At 40.4% G+C, this 22,988-nt stretch overlaps 1 protein-coding gene across 2 annotated transcripts; it reads right to left on the bottom strand.

Moving 5' to 3' along the window:
• Window positions 1-6,146: 6,146 nt before the first annotated feature.
• DDX3X (DEAD-box helicase 3 X-linked) lies at window positions 6,147-22,682 on the bottom strand. 2 transcript variants are annotated; one of them, XM_039256674.1, is made up of 17 exons: window positions 22,156-22,682; window positions 19,015-19,072; window positions 17,006-17,053; window positions 15,078-15,210; window positions 13,962-14,120; window positions 13,780-13,879; window positions 13,007-13,142; window positions 11,840-11,925; window positions 11,426-11,524; window positions 11,155-11,315; window positions 10,604-10,748; window positions 10,380-10,524; window positions 10,000-10,181; window positions 9,796-9,913; window positions 9,396-9,549; window positions 8,927-9,066; window positions 6,147-8,721 (listed from the first exon to the last, which is right to left on the bottom strand). In XM_039256674.1, the coding sequence occupies exons 1-17, from the start codon at window positions 22,198-22,200 to the stop codon at window positions 8,642-8,644; spliced, it is 1,989 nt and encodes a 662-aa protein (XP_039112605.1). In that variant the 5' UTR covers window positions 22,201-22,682; the 3' UTR covers window positions 6,147-8,641. The 2 variants fall into 2 exon arrangements, with proteins under 2 accessions (XP_039112605.1, XP_039112615.1); XM_039256684.1 differs by having other exon boundaries at window positions 8,927-9,063; window positions 22,156-22,314.
• Window positions 22,683-22,988: the final 306 nt, after the last annotated feature.

Consider the following 22,988-nt stretch of genomic DNA (forward strand, 5'->3'; position numbering starts at 1 on the left):
TCATGACCTGAGCTGAAGTTGGATGCTTAACCGACTGAGAGTCACATGTTTTTCTGACTGAGCCAGCCAGGCATCCCAGAGTACACTTATCTTGAGGAGCACTGGAAGTGTTGAATCGCTATATTGTACACTTGACACTAATATAATGCTATACGTTAACTACACTGGAATTAAAGTAATAATAAAAAGAAGGTGAATAGACAAGCCACACACTGGGAAAATATCAAATCACACATTCTTGCAAATCACACATCTGACAAAGGACTTGTACCTAGAATATACAGAGCACTCTCAAAACTCACAAAGAAACCGAAACAGACTCATAAATATAGAAAACTACTGGTTGTTAGAGGGCAGGGATTTGAGGGAAATGGAGGAAATAGGTGAAGGGGATTAAGAGGTACAAACATACAGTTATAAAATAAATAGGTCATGGGGATGAAAAGTAACAGCATTAGGGAATACTGTCATAATGCTGTGATAACTGTGTATGGTGACTGAGGGTAGCTACACTTACCATGGTGAGCACTGTGTAATGTAGAGAACTGTCAAATGCCCAAAACTAATGTAACATGGTATGTCAACTACACTTCAATAACTTAAAAGAAACCTCAGCAATAAAAAACAATAAATTAGTTTACAAGGGGCCACAGACACAAACATATAATTTACCAAAGGGAACATAAGGATGGCAAATAAGCACATGAAAAGAAGTTCAACATCACTAGCCCGTTGGGAAATGCAAATTAAGACCACAAGGAGATGCCACCGCGCACCAATTAGAACAGCCAACATAAAATATGACAATACCAAATGCTGGTGAGGGTGCACAGAAGCTGGACCTCTCATGCATCGCTGGCGGGAATGTAAAATGGTATAGCCACTCGGGAAAACGAGTTAGCAGGTTCTTAAAGTAAACATATACTTACCATATGATCCAACAATTGCATTTATGCCAAAAAGATGAAAATTTATGTCCACACAAAGATCGGTACATGAATGTTCATAGCAACCTTGATTTGTAATGGCCAAAAACTGCAAACAAGCCAACTATCCTTTGACAGCTGAATAAACAAACTATGGAGCATCCATACCCCCCAGCAGTAAAGAAACAAACTATTTGCAACAACTTGGACGGCTCTCAAGGACACTCTGCTGAGTGACAACAAGCCAATCTCAAAAGGCCACATACTGCACAGTTCCATTTATGTTAACAATTTTGAAATGACATTTTAGAAATGGAAAACAAATGAGCGGTTGCCAGGGGTTAGCGACAGGGTGGAGAAGCAGGTGTGACTATAAAGAGGTAGCTCGAGGGAGACTGTGGTGATAGAACAGTTCTATGGAGGTTGCTATAGAAATCAACATGTGGTAAAACTGCCTAGAACCACACACACACACACACACACACACACGCACACACACGCGCGCGCGCACGCGCGCACGTGCACGGCAACACAAAACTGGTGAAGTCTGGATGAGGTCTGTGGATTATACCAATTTCCTGGTTTTGATGTACTAGTTATGCCAGATGTTACTAACAGGGGAAACTGCTTGAAAGGTACACATGACCTCTCTGTACTATTTCACAGCTTCCTGTGAATTTATCATCATTTCAGACTAAAACAATGAAAAAGTTACTTTTTATTAGAAAATATAATTGTATAAAACTTGCTCAGTGCAGGAAATGAAGCAGCAGAAAATCGCTTCATTTCAACCAGAAGCAAGAACCATCACTATTTTTGCAGGTTTCCTTCTAGTTTTCTTTCTTTTTCTTAGTTTATTGTCAAGTTGGTTTCCATATAACACCCAGTGCTCATCCCAGCAAATGGCCTCCTCCATGCCCATCACCCCCCTTCCCCTCTCCCCCACCCCCATCCTTCTAGTTTTCTATGTATTTTCCAAATAGTTGAGCTCATTCTGCACACGCCAGTGTGAAACCTACTCCTTCCTCAACCCATTAGAGCAAGTATTTTCTCTATATCACTAATAATTGTAAGTGGCAGCTCAGTATTCTGAGTACTATCTATAAAATTAAATATTCAGCTCCAACTCTAGTTAGAAGGAACAGGGTGAACAAAAACTAAGGCAAAGGCAGACTGCAGGATGTGTCTGCACAATAGCATCATATTCAGCTACAGTATAAGGTATGGGTAATGAGTTAAAAACTGCAAAGGGAGACTAGTACCACACCATAGGACCAACTTGATAGACCACCATTAGTTTGATTGCAGTATCTATCTTAATTTGGAATATAGAGACGCTTCTGCCATGAAGTACTTGAAACACCATCATGGTAATTGGAAGTTTTAGAACAGATGATAAAGAGTAGAGAACAGCAGAGTCCGTACCTAAGTTTGCTGCATCAGAATTGCCTGGGGAAATTCAAAACAAAGGCAATTGCAAAACATTCCTGAGTGAACCCCAGGGATGGATTCTATTAGGAGAGTTGCCATAGAATCATTTCCCAGATTCTTCTGTTGCAACATCATGTTGGGGAACCGAAAAAGAAAAACTAGTTTCCAAGAGGACAAAGAGTACATTTGAATTCATTGCCACATTCCCCAACACTCAGCAGGCCCCAGTTTTTCTTTTTTCTTTTTTTTAAATGTTTTATTTATTTCTAGGAGAGAGAGAGAGAGAGAGAGAGACAGCGTGAGCAGGGGAGGGTCAGAGAGAGAGGGAGTCACAGACTCTGAAACAGGCTCCAGGCTCTGAGCTGGCAGTCAGCACAGAGCCCGACGCGGGACTCGAACCCACGAACCCCGAGATCATGACCTAAGCGAAAGTCGGACGCTTAACCGACTAAGCCACCCAGGTGCCCCAGGCCCCAGTTTTTCAATGAGCCCTAAATCAACCTTGGCACTCCAAATATCTACCAGATGACCCACTAGTTCCTATCAGGTGACTAGGTCAGGAATAGAGGTTCAGAGACCATTCTGCATTCAACTAATCCATTGATGTCAGGTAAATGAGATGGGCTGTTGAGAATCTAGGGGAGTATGGAGTAGAATTAAGAGTGAAAAAGAGGGTACCTGGGTGGCTCAGTCTCCAACTTCAGCTCAGGTCTTGATCTTGAGGTTCCTGGGTTTGAGCCCTGCATCAGGCTCTGTGCTGACAACTCAGAAGAGGCTAGAGCCTGCTTCGGATTCTGTGTCTTCCTCTCTCTGCCCCTCCCTTGTTCACACTCTTGTCTCTTTCTCAAAAGCACATTTAAAAAATTTAAAAAAGAAGAGTGAAAAAGGAAGAATGAGGAAGTCCTTTCTTCCAAAGATGGGAGAGGCATTTTTACTCTACTTAGCTCTTAAAAAAGTAAAATGTCGGGGCACCTGGCCAGCCCAGTCAATAGAGCACGCAATTCTTGATATCTCAGGGTCGTGAGTTCAAGCTCCACATTGGGCATGGAGCATACTTAAAAAAAAAAAAAAAAAAAAAGCAAAATGTCATCTTCAGTGTAACGTGGAAAACAGGAACCCTCAAATTATAAACCATGCCCATATCTGCTAACACAATAAAATCAGGACTGAAACTGGATAGACATCCACAGAAAACCTTAAGTCAGAATACAGACATGTGTCACAGTACTAACAGGCCCACCTAATAATGATCCTTTGAAGAGGGGAAAGGAAATTAGGGATATGGTCACGTCCCCAGAGGATTGAGATAGCGTCAGTACTTCCTTCTTTTTATTGCCAAACAGCATTCCATTCCATGGATACACATTTTGTTTGTCCATCCAACAGCTGATTGGCATTTGGGTGGTTTCCACTCTTGGGTTATTGTGAATGCTACGAATGTTTGCATGCAAACAGCAAGCTGTCAACTTGTTTTCATTTCTCCTGGGTAGAATTCTCCTAGGACTAAAATCGCTGAGTCATGTGGTAATTCTATGTTTAACACCTGTTTTGAGACATCGCCTCCTCTTAAAGCTAATGTGCTCATCTGTTCTATGGTGTTTTCTCCCATAATAAACAGGTTTCCAGGACATGATATATTCTTCTATGCTATAATTAAACATAGTGTCCGGTGTCAAAAGAATCCTATTTCAGAATTATCCTGAAGACAGCCCAGTCAGGTATAGGTGGGAAAAATTCGCGGATAAAAAAATCAACAACGAAAACGAGGAAAGAAATGGAGAATAGTCACTATAGAGGAAACCACATTAGAACTAGACCAAACATGCTGAAAACTAGAGCAACTGAAATGAGGACAAGATATGAAGCAAAGCAAGTTTCAACATATCCAAGAATCGTGTTCAGTGAGAAGAGAAAAAAGCCCAAGATATTCCTAAAATGCAGTGAATGGGATTTCTGCTTTCCAATGGGAAGGCAGATAAGACCAGTGTCAACATCCAGTTATCTTAGTTCAAAGAGTAAGCCTGTGATGTGATGGGTCTAACCAGGTCACTTAGGAGCACAGGGGCAAGGGAAATGGCCGCCCATCATAGAAAAAAAAACATTTATATAGGTTCATGCAGACACTGAACATTTTCAAACGTGATCTCTAGAAGTCATTTTTGAAAAGAATTGTGTGTTGAAATTCAGCCAAGGGATGATTAACAAACCATTACCAAAGCCAAAACAATGGGGGGGGGTGTGAAAATAGCATGTAAGTATATATTTAAACATACTATTTATAAACTACAAAAATTAACAGTATGCAAATAAACCTGACTACTATCATCTTCAATACTGCTAGACTAGAAATAATCTCAATTTAGTCTTCCCAGATAGCTTGTGTTCCTTTTTTTTTTTTTTAATGTTTATTTTTGAGAGAGACAGCACGAGTGGGGGAGAGGCAGAGAGGTAAACAGAATTCGAAGCAGGCCCCAAGGCTCGGAGCTGAAAGCACAAAGCCTGACCTGAGGAGGGGCTCAAACTCACAAACCGGGAGATCATGACCTGAGCCAAAGTTGGATGCTTAACGGACAGAGCCACAAAGGCACTCAGCCCACCCCCACCCCGTTACCTTGAACCATCCTCAGAATCCAATTTCACTCCATTAGCTTTTCCATCCAGCTGTCCTAACATAACCTTTCCATACTTTGTTTGAAGTGCCAAGTGCGGGAGGGGCAAAGAGAAAAGGGACAGAGGATCTGAAGCGGACTCTGCACTTTCAGCAAGCCCAATGCGGGGCTTGATGCGAGATCATGACCTGAGCCAAAGTTGGATGCTCAACTGACTGACCACCCAGGTGCCCCTCTTTCCACAATAAACTACTTCCCTTCCTCTTTCCTGTCTCCAAAACTAATATGGCATATTAGGACTCAAAATTCTGACCTACAAATATAGGCTTGCTGCTTTGAGATCATGAATAACTGAACAATGGTAACTGTCCAGAATCAAGAATACCAAAAAAGAAACTGCTCTTAATCATACTGCAAAGAACTCGAAAAGCTTAATCGAGTACTTTCCTTAGGTTTAATCACAGGCAATTGCCAACATTTAACCATGCTTGACCCCCAAAACAGAAAGGTCCTTTCATATGGCACAATCTAATTGTTTATAAGGTGTCTATTCAGTTCCAGTTCGCATGCCCTCCATTAATTGGTAGCAGCTGCCTGCAGCAATGTGCAGGAACGGGAGGCCAGCAAAGAAACGGAAGGGAGTAAAGGGGTAGCCATGCCAGACATTTCTATCACCCTAATCCCAAACACTTTTAAAAAGTGGGTTCCATGTCCTCTGTGAGGCTTGAACTCCCAACCCAGAGCCTGAATCGCATGCCATACTGACTGAACGAGCCAGGCATCCACCACCTAACATTCTGGATCCCGAAGCATCCACCGTCACTTGGGTTACTAATCCATGATTTTTACCCAACATTTTCCCACTGTCTGAATGTCCTTCAAATCGTGTTTCAAAGAACGGAAGAAGAGATTCCCAAAGTACAAACTGATGTGCAATACAATGCTGTACCTCCACATAAGGACCTTCCTTAGATTTCCCTCTATTCCAACAATCTTTTTTTTTTTTCAGCAACTTCATCTTTTAAATTCTTACAGCATCATTCAGTCTGTCTCCCAAGAGGCATCTCAAAATTAGTACTGAACAGCAAAACCAAAAAAATTACACCTTACAATTCTTCAGGCAAGAGCACAACTTTATTTTCACCTATAATAATAAACCACAATTGACAACAACAAAGGAGACTGTGCAGTTCAACTTTTTATTTTAATAAAATCAGAATATGCACAGCACATGCAGTGCTAGCATCTAAACTAATACAATAAGCAATTACTAAAGCTACAGTGACTTGAGGTTCAATCTTTACATTCAGCAAGTTTAAATCCATTCTTATGTGATTTTTGAAACCTTAACTGAAAATATTGCTTGCTGATAAAACTTGCTCAAATGCTATTGCTGAATGTACAAGTCACTGAATATGCCAATACAACAAAGATAACCACATGTTTGAGGATTGCAATGTGCCAGACATTCACTGAAAAAAAAAAATACACACAACTAAACAAAACTCACGCAACAAACATCTGAGAATCTGGACACTTATCAGTGTTTTGAAGTGTTTCATTAATATCTTAAGACAAGTGTATCAAAACCTTGGCATGATTTAATTTCAAGTCGCCAATTTTGTTTTTACTAACATCAGAAAGTTATGGCTACACTGCCAATGCCGGGTCTGCTTAATTTGACTTAAGAGTTTAATATGACTTAACATTAAAAGCTCACACTACCCCGAAATATATAATTTCACGCATACGGTGACATTCAACATTCAAGTGCCAGTGTTTTTGTACTGTCTTTTGGTCAAGTTTCTTTAAACTTTCAAAGAATCACTTTTAGGCTTACAAAAATAAATATTTGTCAAAATGTTCAATAAATATTACATAAAACTAGCAGCAAAAAGTATCTAGAAATCTGTCGTGTGCAAATAGTTTTCTTCCCAACTATTATTCCCATGGTCCCAAATAAATTTTTAGAATCTAGTCCCATCCCCTTCCTAGACAAGCTGCGTTCAACAATCTCCAAGAGACAAAATAAGATTGGAAGTTTAAGGACACGCACACAAGACATATATATAAAATTCTCTGAATGTGCAATAAAAGAAGTACTTTGTAAAAAGTTATGGGCAAAATGTACAAGGGCCTAAACCTAGACTAATTGAAATAGCACCATAACAAATGACCTCAATACTGTCAAGTGCACCTACTTAATAAAAGTTTTAGAACAAGGCACAATACACTTGAAAATCTATTGCACTTTAGGAAATTTTTGCCGTCTTCCTATGCCACTGTAAAAAGATTGAGCGTTTTGATCACCGCATTCTGGCCACAAAATTAGCACAGAATTCAAAGTGGCAGAGGCATTTTAGTGGTGGACAATGCTCATCTTTGGCCAGATTTAGCATAAACAGACTATAAATACAATGGAAACCTATGCAACTAAAACTGACTACAACTGCACTGTATAGCAGAATTGACACCTTGTGCAGTTATGTACATATTTCCAACCTGTGTGATCTCAAAGATTTCAGTTTGTTACTCTTCTGGAGCCATTTTTACAAAGTCTATAGTAAGCCAGTTTAACATCTCAACGCAGCTTGAACAGAGTAATGTGAATCGGCATTTAAAATAAAGCCTGCTGCATTAATTCTTCCTGTTCATACCCTCTTGACCAAAAAACATCAACACTAGCATGCGTTATTAGACCAAAAATCACCCAGGGCCCCAATGAGGGCTGGTCATTGCTGTGGTCAGCCATTCTACCATTTCAATTTCATTTATGGCAGGCATTTAAAAAGTCTAAGTAGATGAATTCTCCTAAAAACCTATTTCAAGTTATCAGACCTTTAAACTTTCCCTGTAATAATATGCCCACATTTGGCTAGCTCATAATTAATGATCTGCCTAAACATTGAAAGAGGAATTGCTGTATTTACTTGCATTAACTTTGAAAACAGTGCTTTGAATGTATGCATGTATTCATACATCACCTCATCATGACTGGAATGGCTTGTTTAAAGACTATCAGGTTCTAAATACCTATCCAGGATAGAGTGAGCAAATCAGAACTTTAACTTAATACAGTTTGCCACATTAGAAACTAATTCTGTTAATATGCTTCAAGACGTTTGTTGTTTGTTTTCCCCCAATCTGCAAGTATCAGAAAGCCCTAATGCAGGCTACCGCATAAGTTTTTTCCTTATAATATTTATGGATGAATCGATGATTCCTGTTAAGTTGTATCACACCTGTGTGCCAAGGTTTGATTTTAGCCCAAGTTCAGTAAATTTATTTTGTCAAAACAATTGATATCTTGAGCATTACTGAGCCAACAGGACATCAAAATAAAAAGTTGTCTAAAGTTAAAGGCACAGTACATTAACAAACAAATGATCCTCAGTCACAAAATTAATAAATGCAGTTTGGGATGGGGGTTGGCGGGAGGGGAGTTAATCCAAACTACAGCAATGAAATCTTCGAACCATCTTCTGAACAGGGCTGCTGATTGTTCCTTTCATCTCTTCGTGTGACCTTGAGCTCCCTTAAAAAAAAAATTTCAGTGGAGAATCACAGCTGGTAATGTACTGCGAGTTCTTGAAGCTACACAAGGTATAGTCTGGCTAAGTTACATGTGGTTTCCATATTAGCTTGTTTGGCAGGGTGACCTACTATACAGTAGGTTCAGTTACCCCACCAGTCAACCCCCTGGGAGTTATAATTTCCTCCGTATCCATCACTGTTGTAAAAGCCTCCATAGCCACCTAAGGAGAGATTTAAAAAAGAGAGAAATTAATTAAGTCATCCACTATTAAATACAACCATTCCCTTCCTTAAGTACTTTGATGTCAAATTATGAAAAGCAGTCTTTGGGCCTGGACTTCCCTAGTGTTTTTAACTATGCTTTGAAAAAGAGGACTACAAGGAAGAAGCCCTCCCCGAGGACAGGAGGTTAAAAATGAACATTACCTCCACCAAACCCTCTGCTGCTGCCGTGGCCACCTCCCCCGCTGCGGCTGCTGCTTGCGCGGCTGCTGCTGAAGCTGGAACTGCTGGCACCGCTGCTTTGTCGATAGTCTCGGGCACCAAAACCTCCACTGAATCTACTGCTGCAACAGAACCGTGTTGGTGATTGGAAGGAAGAGAAGATCCCATCAGATAAGCCAGTTCTTGTTTAAAACTCCCAATGGTGATGGTCAGTTCCTGAATTTTGGATTCTAACCATTCCCCATCCAGCCCCGTTTTCCCTAATGCGATATTAAAGGCTGCAGCCATAAACGGCTCGCGTGAACATTGTTGACAACCCCTTCTAACACCCCTTACCCAAAGGATCCAGGCAACCTAAAGAAATGAAGCCTATTCCACTAAGTACCTGAAAAGTTAACTTTGGACACAGCACCCACCCCCATTCTTTATATATGCCACCCATATGCCTCACCTCTTAGACCGTCCACGACTGCTACCCTTGTAGTGGTGTTCGTAGGCCATGTTTTCTAACCAAGATGGCACTTCTTGTTTAGCTTCAACAAGAAGATCCAACAAATCCTTCGTAATATTTATGTTTCTCTCATTAAAGAATGAGGTGGCAAGGCCTAAACCAGTCCCAAAAAGTACATAAATTAAAGTCTTCCATAAAAAGCATAGAATTCTTACACTGCTACACAGACTATTAAGTAGAACACTAAAAAGAGATCACAAGTCACTTCTATATTGCAGAGATAGACTTTAACAGCACCCCCTGGTCATACAGTTCTTAAGTGTAAGATCCTGAAAAGCTCTTTGCCACATGTATTCCACTGAAAAACTACCACCAGCCCATCAAGTAACCAAACACTTACCAAGGTTTCCTACACGTCCCGTACGGCCAATGCGATGTACGTACTCCTCAATATCACTTGGCAAGTCAAAATTGATAACATGCTTCACATTTGAAATGTCCAGTCCTCTTGCTGCTACCTGGAAAGTAATTTTTGTTACACAGGGTGCACTTAAAGCCAAAGCTGAACATGGGCAACTTGAAAATAAGATTTTACTATACATACTGCTGTAGCCACTAGAATTGGGCTTTTTCCTGAGCGGAACTGGTGAAGGGCCTCTTCTCGGTCTCTCTGAGATCGGTCTCCATGGATGCTGGTACAAGCATACCCTTCATGGTACAAGAAATCCTCCAGAGAATCTGCACCCTTTTTGGTCTCCACAAACACTAAGGTCAGCGAATCCTTGCCTGATTGTGAAAAATTACCCAAGTATTTGTCACTAATAGGGTCTTAGTTCTCTTTACGTTTAGTAAACATCCAAACAGAGGCAAATAAATAGACTTTAACAGGAAGTTTTAAATGGAGAGGAAAAGCAATAAAGGTGAGCCAAATGGAGTCCCATTACCTAAACCACCAGAGTGACACTAAAAGTTTTCTAATTTTACCTGTGGCATTTAGAAGGTCAAGCAAAAATGACCGTTTGTCAGACTCTTCCACCCAAACTACTTTCTGTGTGATGTTCTCAGAGGTAGAGCCAACTCTTCCTACAGCCAAAAAGATGTACTCATCCAAGAAATCACGAGCAAGCATCTGAAAGAAAAGAATTATCTTCATCTACTGAGGCCAACAAATTCCTTAAGTAAATAAAACTTGCAGCATCACACAATACCTGTATTTCCTTAGGGAAAGTAGCACTAAACATCATAGTATGGCGAACTCCCTTTGGAGGCATGGTATCTTGTTCAACTATTCTACGTATCTGAGGTTCAAACCCCATATCCAACATCCGATCAGCTTCATCTAACACCAAGTATCTGTCATAAAAACATTCAGTTTAGAATTTGAGAAAAGATAAGTTTAGTACAGCTATTATTTACATACAATCATATTCACTGATGGTTAAATTCCTCACACTGCAGGATTTAACACACGTACACAAGACACCGCACAGGACTTGTGCCGCAAAATAAATCATTCACAAGCACAGCAAAACTAGCTCTTACTACTTCTGACTCTGTCCCAGTCCAGTCATTCTCAACCTCTACTAAAAGGTCACCGATATTTCAACATTAAAACTACAATTAGTAAACTTCTCATAAAAGAGCACTAAAATAAATCACTTCTGGATCTTAAAACTTAAACAATGCTAGTAAATACTACAAAGCTAATGGTCAGCAATTTAAAAAATACTACATTTTATGCACTTAAAAATTAACATACTTGCAGAAGTCTAATCCAATCTTTCCTCTTTCCATCATATCCACTAGACGTCCTGGAGTAGCTACTAACAAGTGGCATCCACGCTCTAAGTCTCGAATCTGCTGACCAATATCAGCACCACCATAAACCACACAAGGTCGAACTCTAGATCGGTATGAAAACTATAAGCAAAGAAATTGTTATCAACTTCAAGGCCAACTCTTCTTCATAATCATAAAACATTTCACATGTATCAACGAGAAAGCCAATAATCCCTGAAACGTGTACTTACTTTTCTGGCTTCCTCATAGATCTGTACTGCCAATTCTCTAGTTGGTGCTAATACCAAGGAGATTGGGTACTGTTTGCGACGCCCATACCTTCCATTTTCCTAAGAAATAATTTGTAAATTAAACTCTTAACATCTTCTTTTAAAGGTCTATTACAGCATAATTCCCTTCTGTAGTTTAGATTATACTTGAAAACTGTTTTTCATTAAATAATTTGGAATAAGTAGATGTGCCATTTAGAAAGTTCTCAACAGCTACCTACAAAGTTCTACAATAATGGCACATTTCAGGGCACCTGGCAGGTTCAGTCAGTACAGTGTGCAACTCTACATTTCGGAGTAGGGAGGTCAAGCGCCAGGCTGGGCATAAAGTTTATTTAAAAAGAATAAATAATGCCCCACATAACAAATATTTACCTTCATGGCCCTCAAAGCCTCGCCTGGACCATCTGAATAAATCTGACTCAAGATAGGCAAAAGAAATGCTGCAGTTTTTCCAGACCCTGTTTAAGAGAAAGCATATTCAGAGAAAGAAAGACCTGCTTATTATTTTTGAATAAATATTGGTAGAGGACAGTTTTTTAACTGCCCCATTACTAGTTAATTAGTGGTTTACTTTTATACCCCAATAAATTTTCTAAAAACTAACAGTTTATTAAATACCAAGAAATGACTTCTTTGACCCATCTGTAACAGAAGTCAGCAAACTAAGGCCCTATGAATCTTTGTAAATAAAGCTTTACTGGCATACGGCCAGGCCCAATCATTTACATGCAGTCTATAGGTCCTTTCACACTACAAACAGCAGAAACGAGTAGATTGGCAACAGAGACTATGTGGCTCATAAAATCAAAAATGTTTATTTCACTCTCTTACAGAGAAAGTATACCAAACTCTGATCAATAACAATGTAGTATTCACTTTTTTGCATTTGTGTTTGCAAATGTGCCACCCCCCTTCAAATTGGTCAAACTCACAGATATAGCAAAGCTTGCACTCAATTTAGAGGCTAGAACTATCCCCATTCCCAAAAGATGGGAGGTACTCCTTTACCATGAAGGCACCTTTCTTTCCCTTGGCCACAATCCTATGAATCAGACTATTCTGATCATTCTTATCGATCTCTCGATTGTGAGTTCGAGCCCCACATTGAGCTCTGCACTGACAGTGGGGAGCCTGCTTAGGATTCTCTTTCTCCCCTTCTCTCTGACCCTCCCCTGCTCCTGTTCTCTCTAAATTAATAAACTTTTTAAAAAAAAGTTACAGTGCTAATTTCCCACCATTGCACAATGACAATAATCTAACCCTGTTTCAACAATTAACAGGCTAAGGGCTTTCTACAGGGATCCCCAAGACACCCTAATGAGAACACTAAAGATAATAGAATCCAAAGGTCTAAGACAAGAAATACCAGCCAGCTACTCCATATCTGTATCAAAATATACCAGTTAGGCTACATCTGGGACTCAAGCTTCCCCACAGAACTTAGATATCCTGTGTGGGGTTTTTTTGGTACTAGTTTTACAAGAGTAAACCCAACTAAGGTATTTTTGACAACTTTTTACTTTTACCAAGTAAACTTACCTGTTTGGGCACAAGCCATCAAGTCTCTTTTCTCTTTGATAATAGGAATAGCATGCTTTTGCACTGGAGTTGGGCGAGTATAACGAGTAAGCTCAATGTTTCCCATAATAATTTCTCCCATCTCAACATCGCTGAACTGTCAAGAAATTCAACGGGGTTATATTGCTAGAAATGCTATCCGAGAGCTATTTCTGTTTTATACTAAAACGATAATGGGGAGGAAAAACCCTAACACCTGATTTGTACTTGATAGCTGTTGTAAGTAAAACTACATTATATTTTAAGGAAAATCAGTCCCCAGGCTTACTCTACATTGAAGAAATCTGGGGTCTTCCTACATTTGACCCATTTTCTATTTCCAATTATTAGTAATGGTGACACTGAACACTATCTTTCCCTTTTCACAAATCAATGAGGCAGGTTTTTAATGTAACTAAAGAATTACTAAAAGTAGGCATGATCTATATTTGGTTTCTGGAAGCCCACCTTGTTTTGATGTGCTATGAGAACATTTACACTTCCCTCTTCTGTCTTAAAAAGTCAAGCAAGAGGCGCCTGGGTGGCTCAGTGGGTTAAGTGTCCGACTTTGGCTCAGGTCATGATCTTACGGTTCATGGGTTCGAGCCCTGCATCGGGATCTAGGCTGACAGCCAGCTCAGAGCCTGGAGCCTATTTCAGATTCTGTATCTCCCTCTCTGACCCTCCCCTGCTCACGCTGTCTCTCTCTCTCAGAAATAAATAAAACATTAAAAAAGTCAACCAAAAATACTTACACTTTCAATGTGTGGAGGACAGTTGTTACCTGTTGCCTCAACTGGAATGTCATCGTATTTCTCAAAGTTAATCCCAGTGTTGCCTCCAGAAAAGAGTTCCCTAAAATCAAAACATTTCAAGTTTGTTTGTTACACTAGCTAATAAGGCTTTACAGCAATTAACATACATTTCAAAAACTTACTGTTCCAAGCGTTCACTTGGTGGGAGTGGTTTTGACCAATCATCTTCATCTGATTTGTCACACCAGCGACTATTTCCACCACGTTCAAATTTGCCAAAGCCACTTCTATCACCACGGCTGCCAATGCCGTCATAGTCACTCCGTCCACGATCATCAAACCTGAATAGCATAAGCAACTAATCAGAATATCATTTAACCATTATCAGATTACTGTACCTACTCTACAACGATTCCTGAGAGAAGCTGAATTACTCATTATGGCTAACTTCAAGGACATCAATTTTGCTCACTCTTATTTGACCAATAAGACCCTCTAATTAATCAGATCAAATGTATTATTTACACAGCTTTTACGTTCTAAAATAAGTAGCCTTGATTTCTATAAAATTATACAGCCAACACAGGCCTCATACATGCTGAAATTAAGAACCAAGTCTTAAATATTTGGTATCAGCACATAACTTGTACTTTGATTTAAAGTTCTCATCCAAATATATTTTAGTGATAGGAAAAAGAAAATAGCACACCAAATATCAATTGTCCCAGTCATACTAGGATGTCATTTAAAAGGACAATCAATTCACCTGTGTGACAGACTTTGGATAAAAGGTAGAAAATAATCCTTACCTGAATTAAGATGTTTTTAGTTTTAAGCCTGTTTGCGAAAAATCAGGACACACAGGACTAACCACAGCTATTAGGCGCATGAGGTCAGTTCACCACTTGTGTAATCAAAAATATAAGGTGTTTAAAAATTGTCATAAAGAATATCCACAAAAATCTCAACCAAATTAGGCCATTCACTAAATAAACTTACTGCTTTAAATATAAATAAAACTAGATTAATTATAAAAATAACTGATTTCATTATGCCCAGGGGCACGTTCTTATTCTCACCTAATTTCTATGGAACAAGTTCAATTTAGTTAAGACCTCTTATAGCTAAGAAAATATGATTACACAGATATAATGCTTAACATCCAAACAGGGGGTCTATTAAGGGAAAAAAGCATCATACTTAATGGGAAGAGTACAAGAACAAGTACTTATCAAATTAAAGACCAATTCCTAAATTGCATATACATAAAGGTGAAAAGATCAATAAAAATCACATACCTTCCCCTTGATCCACTTCCACGATCACTAAAGAAACTAGACTTCCCTCTTGAATCACTACGAGATCCAAAACTGCTGTATGCATCCTTATCTTTACTAGAACTCCACCCTGAACTGTCTTTATCGTAGAATCCTTCAATAAAAAAAAAAAAAAGGAAACCCATTTTATTGTATTAAATAGAAATTTACAATACCTAGATTTCTGAATTTGAAGCCCTCCACTAATTTTATCTTAGCTCTGTGAACTGGAAGGACAATGGAAATATTCCTATCATGGTACCAGAAGAGAACCAAGATTTAGAGCTGGTTTACAATGGCACACAAAATTTTTTAGATTTTCTCCACTAGAAACTATTGCTCACTAAACCAAGCAATTTAACAGTCTAAAGCGTTCTAAATGAATACCACATTTAAAAACATCAATAGCTTTGCCTATAAGCAATGATTATGATATAGTTATATGACCACAATTAATTACCTTCATTTTATAGGCACAAACAAGTTTACTGGAAAACAGTTATTGTTTCAATGTTTCTTCAGAGATATTTAAGACATTCCTAAAGGTGTCAGATTACCTGACTTAATACATTATTTTCCAGTTTCAATAGTAAAAAGTAGAACAATGCTCTGTTCACATGAAATACAGCCAAGAGACAGAAAAATCTTCATCCCTACACTGTTAGTGTAGATAGATTCCTAGGGTACAACTATAACCATTCAAGAGGCAATGAGAAAGGTGTAAATTAGGCCAAGAGGTAGAGAGTTTAAAGATGAGTGAAAAGGTTTAAACTAGTTTCAGTAGCACTTATCACAACAAAAATCGTTTACAAGTTAAGTTACTTTCCTTCAGCCTTATGCCTCTACCATTAGCCAGCCAGGTGATCAATACCTGAGCAAGCAATCAAGAGCTGAATTAGATTTCTAAGAGTTCTTTCAGTTCTAAAACCTCTTGTGATACTGCCCCTTCCCTTTGAACTGTCACTACAATGAAGAGGCAAAAGCACTAAATATACGTTGGGGGTGGGAGTGGGGGGCAAATTTCAGCTAGAACACTCTTAAGAACGAGAGAACACATGACAATAAACTCTGCAGTAACTAAAAATAGTGATAGGATAGTTAAGAAATTATAATACAGATTTTATATCCATGTATTGCCAGGAACAGTGAAGCTAATATATATATAGACTGCATATGCACATGGAAGAATAACAGCAAACAAACTACATGCTCCTATGGACTTCTGCACCCTTCCAAGTCTGCCTTCTTTATTATCTTTCTTCTTGACCTTTAGTTTTCCAAACCTTCACTTTTCCTCCAAATTTCAGATAATCTATTTTACAGAATATACAACACCCAAACAATTGTCCCATAATGAGGTACCTACTAGTTATCACTACATAACAAACACAACCAGAAAAGACAAGGTGTTGTGATACAATTTAGACAAAACTTTTCAAATAAAACAGTTAAGGGCAAGAGGATGAAACCAGAGAATCACTCCCAACTTACTGGGAGTATGTCCAATGCTATAATCTGTTACCTATTCTGCAATAAACCATCTTTCTTTTGACAGCTCTGAAAAACAGAAATAACTGGGTCATCACCATGCAATTTGGTTTACATAGTAGGACACCCACTCACCTTTTTCAAATTAAAATCATGATATGAATGATTACAAACACAAAGTACAACACTATTAAAATTGTATGTAACCATGCCCTTGGCCAGGAGAATCTGACCTAAGAAATAGAGAATTTTCCACTGTGTGACTTTAGATGAGTTTCTCCAGAGTAATATTTGAACCAATTCTGACAGAGGCACAGGAGACCACAATGTTTACAGACTTCCCAAAGTGCCTCATTATCCCCTAGGCTCTGACTTCTAAACACAACAAGAATTAGGTCTACCAAGTTGCTCGAAAGACTTACCCTTAGTAGCTTCTCTGTTCCTTAAATGAGGAGGAATATAGCGTCCTTCTAAGAGAAAGAATAGAAAATTAAATGCCAAAACAAAGCTTTTTACAGAAATCTGTGCTATTAAAGAGACGGTCCTGGGGGTGCCTGAGTGGCTCAGTTAAGCATCTGACTCTTGCTTTCAGCTCAGGTCATGATCTCCTGGTTCATGGGTTCAAGCCTGGTGTCGGGCTCTGCACTGATGGTACAGAGCCTGTTTGGGATTCTCTCCGCCCCTCCCCTGCTCACGTGCTCGCTCTCTCTCAAGAAAAAAATAAAACTTAAAAACAAAAAAAAAAAAGTCCTAGGAAAAAAAGTAATATCTAGCCTACCAATCTGACTTACTTGGAAATGGGGAGGAGGAACAAATCTACTTTTATTTTAAATGGGTTATTGCTTTTTTTTTTTTTTTTAAAGAACTTTAAAAGGAGAGGTTAGGAGAAAAAAAATTTGGTAAATAAAAATTTGACCTGGAGCCTAATCATTGAAACCCACAAAAATAAATATAACTTGTTACTAGTGGTTAATACAACACAATTTTTTTCCTAAAGGCCTGCTATTATCTGAGAACTGTCAAACACAGTTACCACATTAAGCATTATTGTTAACAACCTAAAACTGCTATGGAAGAAAAATTAGCCACTAAGAGGCTTTTTTGTTTCTAACCTGGTAAGTTCCAAAACAGAACACACCTAAAGAAAAACTGCAATGGGGAGAGGAGTTCAAGGAATTGAGTTTTAACTTGGGGCTTGCTGAGTCTACAGTCAACTGTCGTTGCTTATAGAAGTATGCAGGCAAGAAATACAGCCTAGATAATGGATGAGAAGCAAAAGCAACTTAATATATATATCCAAGGAAAGTCAACCTGCTTTATTACTAATAAATCTGCAATTTAACTTTCTTTTCCACTTTTGAGTTGAACTAAGTATTAAAGATCTCTATTAGGATGATCACTCCTAAGAGATCTTTAGCATGACAAAGTGATATCTAAATAATACCAAGGAACTTTGTGCCCAATGAGGCCTTTCTTGCCTAAAAATGAGGCCATGTCCTTTACCACCTAACACAATGAAAAAAATGCTTCCAGACCCTACAGCCTGTACACATCCCCCACCCCTTTTTTGGTGGGAGTTGTTAATAGGAAGAGATCTGACCTAAGGGACCCGAAGCAGGTCTATTGCCAAGTAAAAAATTCCTACATCTTAATACTAATCTCTAACAAGTCTCAAATAAAACAAAACTCTCTGAAAAAAATAAAAAGAAATAAAATTTTTGTATCTAACTTCTTTTCCAGAGGATGATGCAATTCAGCATTTAAAATCCTAACCACCACTTCAAGATTCAATATAGCCTTGTTCTATCAGGAAGTCTCTTGTTCCTCACAGGAAAGGGTTAGCTGTAGCTGATGAACAAGAATATTCCCTTTACTGGGGCACCTGCGTGGCTCAGTGGGTTAAGCGTCCAGTTCAGGTCATGATCTCCCAGTTCGTGAGCTGAGCGCCACACGTGGCTCTGTGCTGACAGTGAGGAGCCTGCTAGGGATTGATTCTTCCTCTCTCTCTCTGCCCTTCCCTCACTTGCGCTTTTTCGCTCTCCAAATAAACTTAAAAATAAAAGAATGTTCCTTTTATCGAATTTAATTCTGGTAGATTCACTCTAATAGGGATAAACACATTCCCACTACCTCTAAGCTGGGTTCAGGATTCATAATGGACATAATCAAACTCTTCCAAAGATAATTTGTGTTTTATCAAGTTCTTTTTAATGATTATTTTTACTCAGAAAATGTGTCCCTTTTATTATTACCCAAAGGCCACAATGCTTTAGATTGACCACTAATTATACTACATAATTCTACGTAACACTAAGTAATAACCCTACACAATAAAAACTGGAGGGAAATTCTTAAGCTTTAAAATAAGTCCAATGGACCATTAAGTTATTAAAGCTCTAATATTCAGAAATCCATAAAATGGTTTACTTACTACTTGCTGTACTTCCTCCACTCTGATTATCTGAAGAGTTCAGGTCTAGGCCAGCAAACTAGAATAGAGTTAAATGGTTAGCCACCTGTGTGCTGAAATATTACGAAAAGAAAAGTAGTCCTTCCCTCTAACATTGACTAGCACTAGTTGCACTGCCTGCTTCATGGGGCTGATATGAAAACTCTTAATGTTAACAAAGAATGCATTTTGAAGAGTGTTAAAGTCTAAGCCAACACAAAATAGCACAAACTGCTTATACCATGGAAAGCAGCACACTAAGATGCTGGTGTTATCCTATAGAAACTGGTCCAAATTTAAGTCATTCAATTCAAAATGAATTTTCCTTGTAACATTTTCCAAAGTAAAAGCTCCAAGAAATTAAAAATTATTTTAAAATGACACAGGCAAAGGATTCATTTTTACTCCCATCATATTTGACAAATGTTCCCAATACCATCAACTTTCTGCTTAGAATTACTTTAAGCCTATAAAGCACACCTGAAAAACAGAACAAAAATTTTAATTGACCATTTCTTAGTTCTTTTATCTCTAAACATTGCACAAGTCTTTTTAATTAGGGTAGCACTGTAGGGTAGAACAATTCTCTGGGGGCACCTGGGTGGTCAGGATCTCAAGGTTCGAGCCCTGCCATCAATTCTGCACTGACAATGTGGAGTCGGCTTCAGATTCTGTCTCCAGCCCTCTCTGCCCCTCCCATACTCTCTCAAAATAAACTTAAAAAAAAACAAAACACAAAAACAACAAAGAAACCCAACTTTGTGAAGTAGTTACCACTCTCCAATTTTTAAGATTGAGATTAAGTTCAGAAGACTTTGGACATAAGTGGCACAACTGGCATTCAATACTTTTAAAGAGGACACATTTCATTTTCTTTAACCTCCATTTCTACTCATCCCCTTACACTGGAGGCTCAAAGCCTCAACATTCTACAAAAAGACCTGCTATGTTCATCGCATTCTGTAATGACTAACCAGAAACTACTTGTTAAGTAATACCAGGAAAAAACTACACCTGTCAAAAGAAACTTTAAAACCACAAAAGACTACATCACACAGCACTAATGCCACCTGTTTGCAAAGGTGGTAGAAGTCTTTTGTTAAAAGCTCAAGACTGATAACTGTCAAATTGTAAGCATCATCAATGGAGTCACTGAAAACTGGAAGGAGAGGCTAAATCTTAAGAAAAAAAAAGTATAAGCATTTTAGGCATCTCGCCTCCATAATTTGTATTAGCAAAAACGCTAATAATACTTTGTTATTCAAGCGACTGATAGCTGTAAACAGGAAGAAAAACAAAAACTCCTTCTACACTTGTTAATATAACCTTTGTTAGTTTTACACTTGACAACATGAACTATAAAGCAGGATACTGTAACTGACGATTACACTCTTGCAATTTTATCAATTTGTTTGCTGCTTAATTCTAACGAGGCTACATATTTAATTGTATCACAAATTTGACTAAGGCTTCCGGCCTATAATCTATTTAAATCGGGACCACCTATATACAAAATGTTCAAAATAGAGATAGGCTGTGCTGTTGACAACAGATTTTCTATGTGCTTCGTTCAACATATGACGTGTCAGCAATTTGAAGGATTTAACACAATTGATTCATTAATGAAAGAAAAAACCATTCCCAAAGAAACAGATCGCAAAATCTGTAAAAAAAAAACATATTAGACACGACTGCATTAAAAGCTACTATCAATTTGTGTCACTAAACTTTGTTTCGGGATTTTTCTGGGGTTTGGGGTAAGCAGAAGTTTACTTAAAGGTCTCAAAACACCCCCACTGAAAAACTTATCTGTAGCACGGTACCTCTACTGCAGAGGAATAACAGACTTCCTGCCACCAAAGCCCATCCTCCGTTAATCTACACCCCAAACCCTTAGAAGAGGGGATTCCAGTTAAGAGGACAGACCCAGAGCTCTGACCTATTTCACAATCTCACTTCACAGGCAGCAACAAGTCAACAACAAAACTGTTTATTTCTCCCAAGCTACATTCCGGGTATTTTTCCTCCGGCCGATTCCTGGATCAAACGTCACTAACACGGGAACAGTCATACAACCCGTGGTACCACCCAAAACAGCGCGCGGCCGGCGGCTAATTCGCCGCACACTATGTGGAGTAAGAAAAGGGGCCACATCAGGTCTCTAACCTCCCTGAGGTCTCGCCACCGCGTTCAATCTCTATCTAGAGCCCAGTGCTCCAGCACACGCAGAGACCCATTACTCCCTCCCTTCCCCTCCCCACTCCTCCCCGAATCTTCTGCGTCACAAAACTTTCCACTCCGGAAACGCGGCCTCAGCGGCCGCGGCACCCGACGTGCGATGGCCCCTGCGGAAACCGGGCTAGAGCGAAAAGGCCTGCGGAAGGAAGCCCAGGAGGAACAAGATGCCCATTCCATCCTTCTTTCCAGACCCTCGCCGGCCCGTGGCCCGCTCTCTCCCGCTAGTGGGCCGCAGCGCCGCCCAGGAACCCAGCCCCACACAAAGAAGGCCGCCGCCATTACCCCGAGCGAAAGCCACCCCCCCGCGCCGCCCCCTCCCACATTCCAGGGCTGCGTCCCTCATGCTCTCTCTCTCTCACGCGCGCGCGCACACACACACACACACACACACACACACCACGGCCGTTCCGCGCGCGCGCACACACAAACACACGAAGGCCGCAGGGTCTCTGGACAGGAATCCAGGCTGCGAGCGCAAAGGGAGTCGAAAACTCTCGAGGCCAAAAAGATTCCAATTCGCGCACTGCCGCGCCATGCACCCCCCCCCCCGCACCCACCCATGGGTCACTGACCAGTAGAGGTTCGCGCGTGCGCGTCTCCGCGAAGGAGCGCGCACCCCCTCCCCCTCCGCCCGCCTGCGCACGCACACACAAAAGCCGCCATTGTGCTCGGTCCGGGGACAATACCGCGGGCCAAACCGGGGCCCCGGCCCGAGAGACAAACATAACCAGCATTCCTACCGCCTCCCCGTTCCTCCATAGCCACAAATCACTGACACTGGTCAGCCCGAAGTACCCAGGAGGTGGGAACTAAGAGTGCCAGTTAGCGCTGCGCCATAAACCAAGTTAGGTCAGCAACCACCCCGGTAGGCTCCTTGCAACTCACCTGCTGGTCCAGCCCGAGCGCATTTTCCACCGCCACATGACTCATCCCTGAAGAGTACCGAGAACTCGGAGTCTTCTGCTGCTAAGCGACTGTGTTCGATTCACCGCGAAGGCCCTCTCACGGGAGAACTGCGGCTCTGGAACGCACGGCGCGGCCACGGATCTAATATACCCACTTGAATGGCTGTTACGTCAGCACGTAAGACGTATCCCCTCCCTCTCACACCCGAACCCCTCCTGTCGTTGTGACTTCTGCCTAGCTACTGCGCGTTCGTTTAGTCCAAACCTCGCGTGATTTCCCTAAGCAGTCCCGTCCCTGGCTCCTTCTATCTTAGAGCTCAGAGCGCCAAATGCTGCCCTAGTTCGCCTGAGCTTCAGTTCTCCTGTTCTCCGCTAACACCCTAGCCTAAGTCTTTGAGTTCTTGAGATCTCGCGATAACTCGTCGTGTCCCCCTTTTGCGCCTGCTAGGAGGTCTTAAGTTTTAACCTAGGCCTCTTTCCCTTTTTTTCCCCTATGCCCCCAGTTTTTGCTGTTTCTTTCAACTGCACGCTCGCTCTCTTTTCTCTCTCAGTCCTTGGACTTGGAGATGTCTGGAGATTTCTCTGAAGTAGTCAGCCCACGCTCTTCCGCGGGCGGGCTCCTCAAAATCGGAGTTAGGCGAAAGAAAGCCCGAAGCCGGGAGGGCATCGGGTCACGTGACCGCAGGTGTCGCTCACGGTGGCCATTTTGTGGAGCAAACCTTGGCCTGAATTGAGTACGCGGAGTGCCGGGGAGAGGTGGAGAGAGAGGGAACCGGAGAGGGAATAGGGGCAGAGGAGGAGAGAAGAAGGGGA

The sequence above is a fragment of the Hyaena hyaena genome, unplaced genomic scaffold, assembly GCF_003009895.1.
Source record: "Hyaena hyaena isolate Hyena2069 unplaced genomic scaffold, ASM300989v1 scaffold_12, whole genome shotgun sequence".
Taxonomy (NCBI): Eukaryota; Metazoa; Chordata; class Mammalia; order Carnivora; family Hyaenidae; genus Hyaena; species Hyaena hyaena.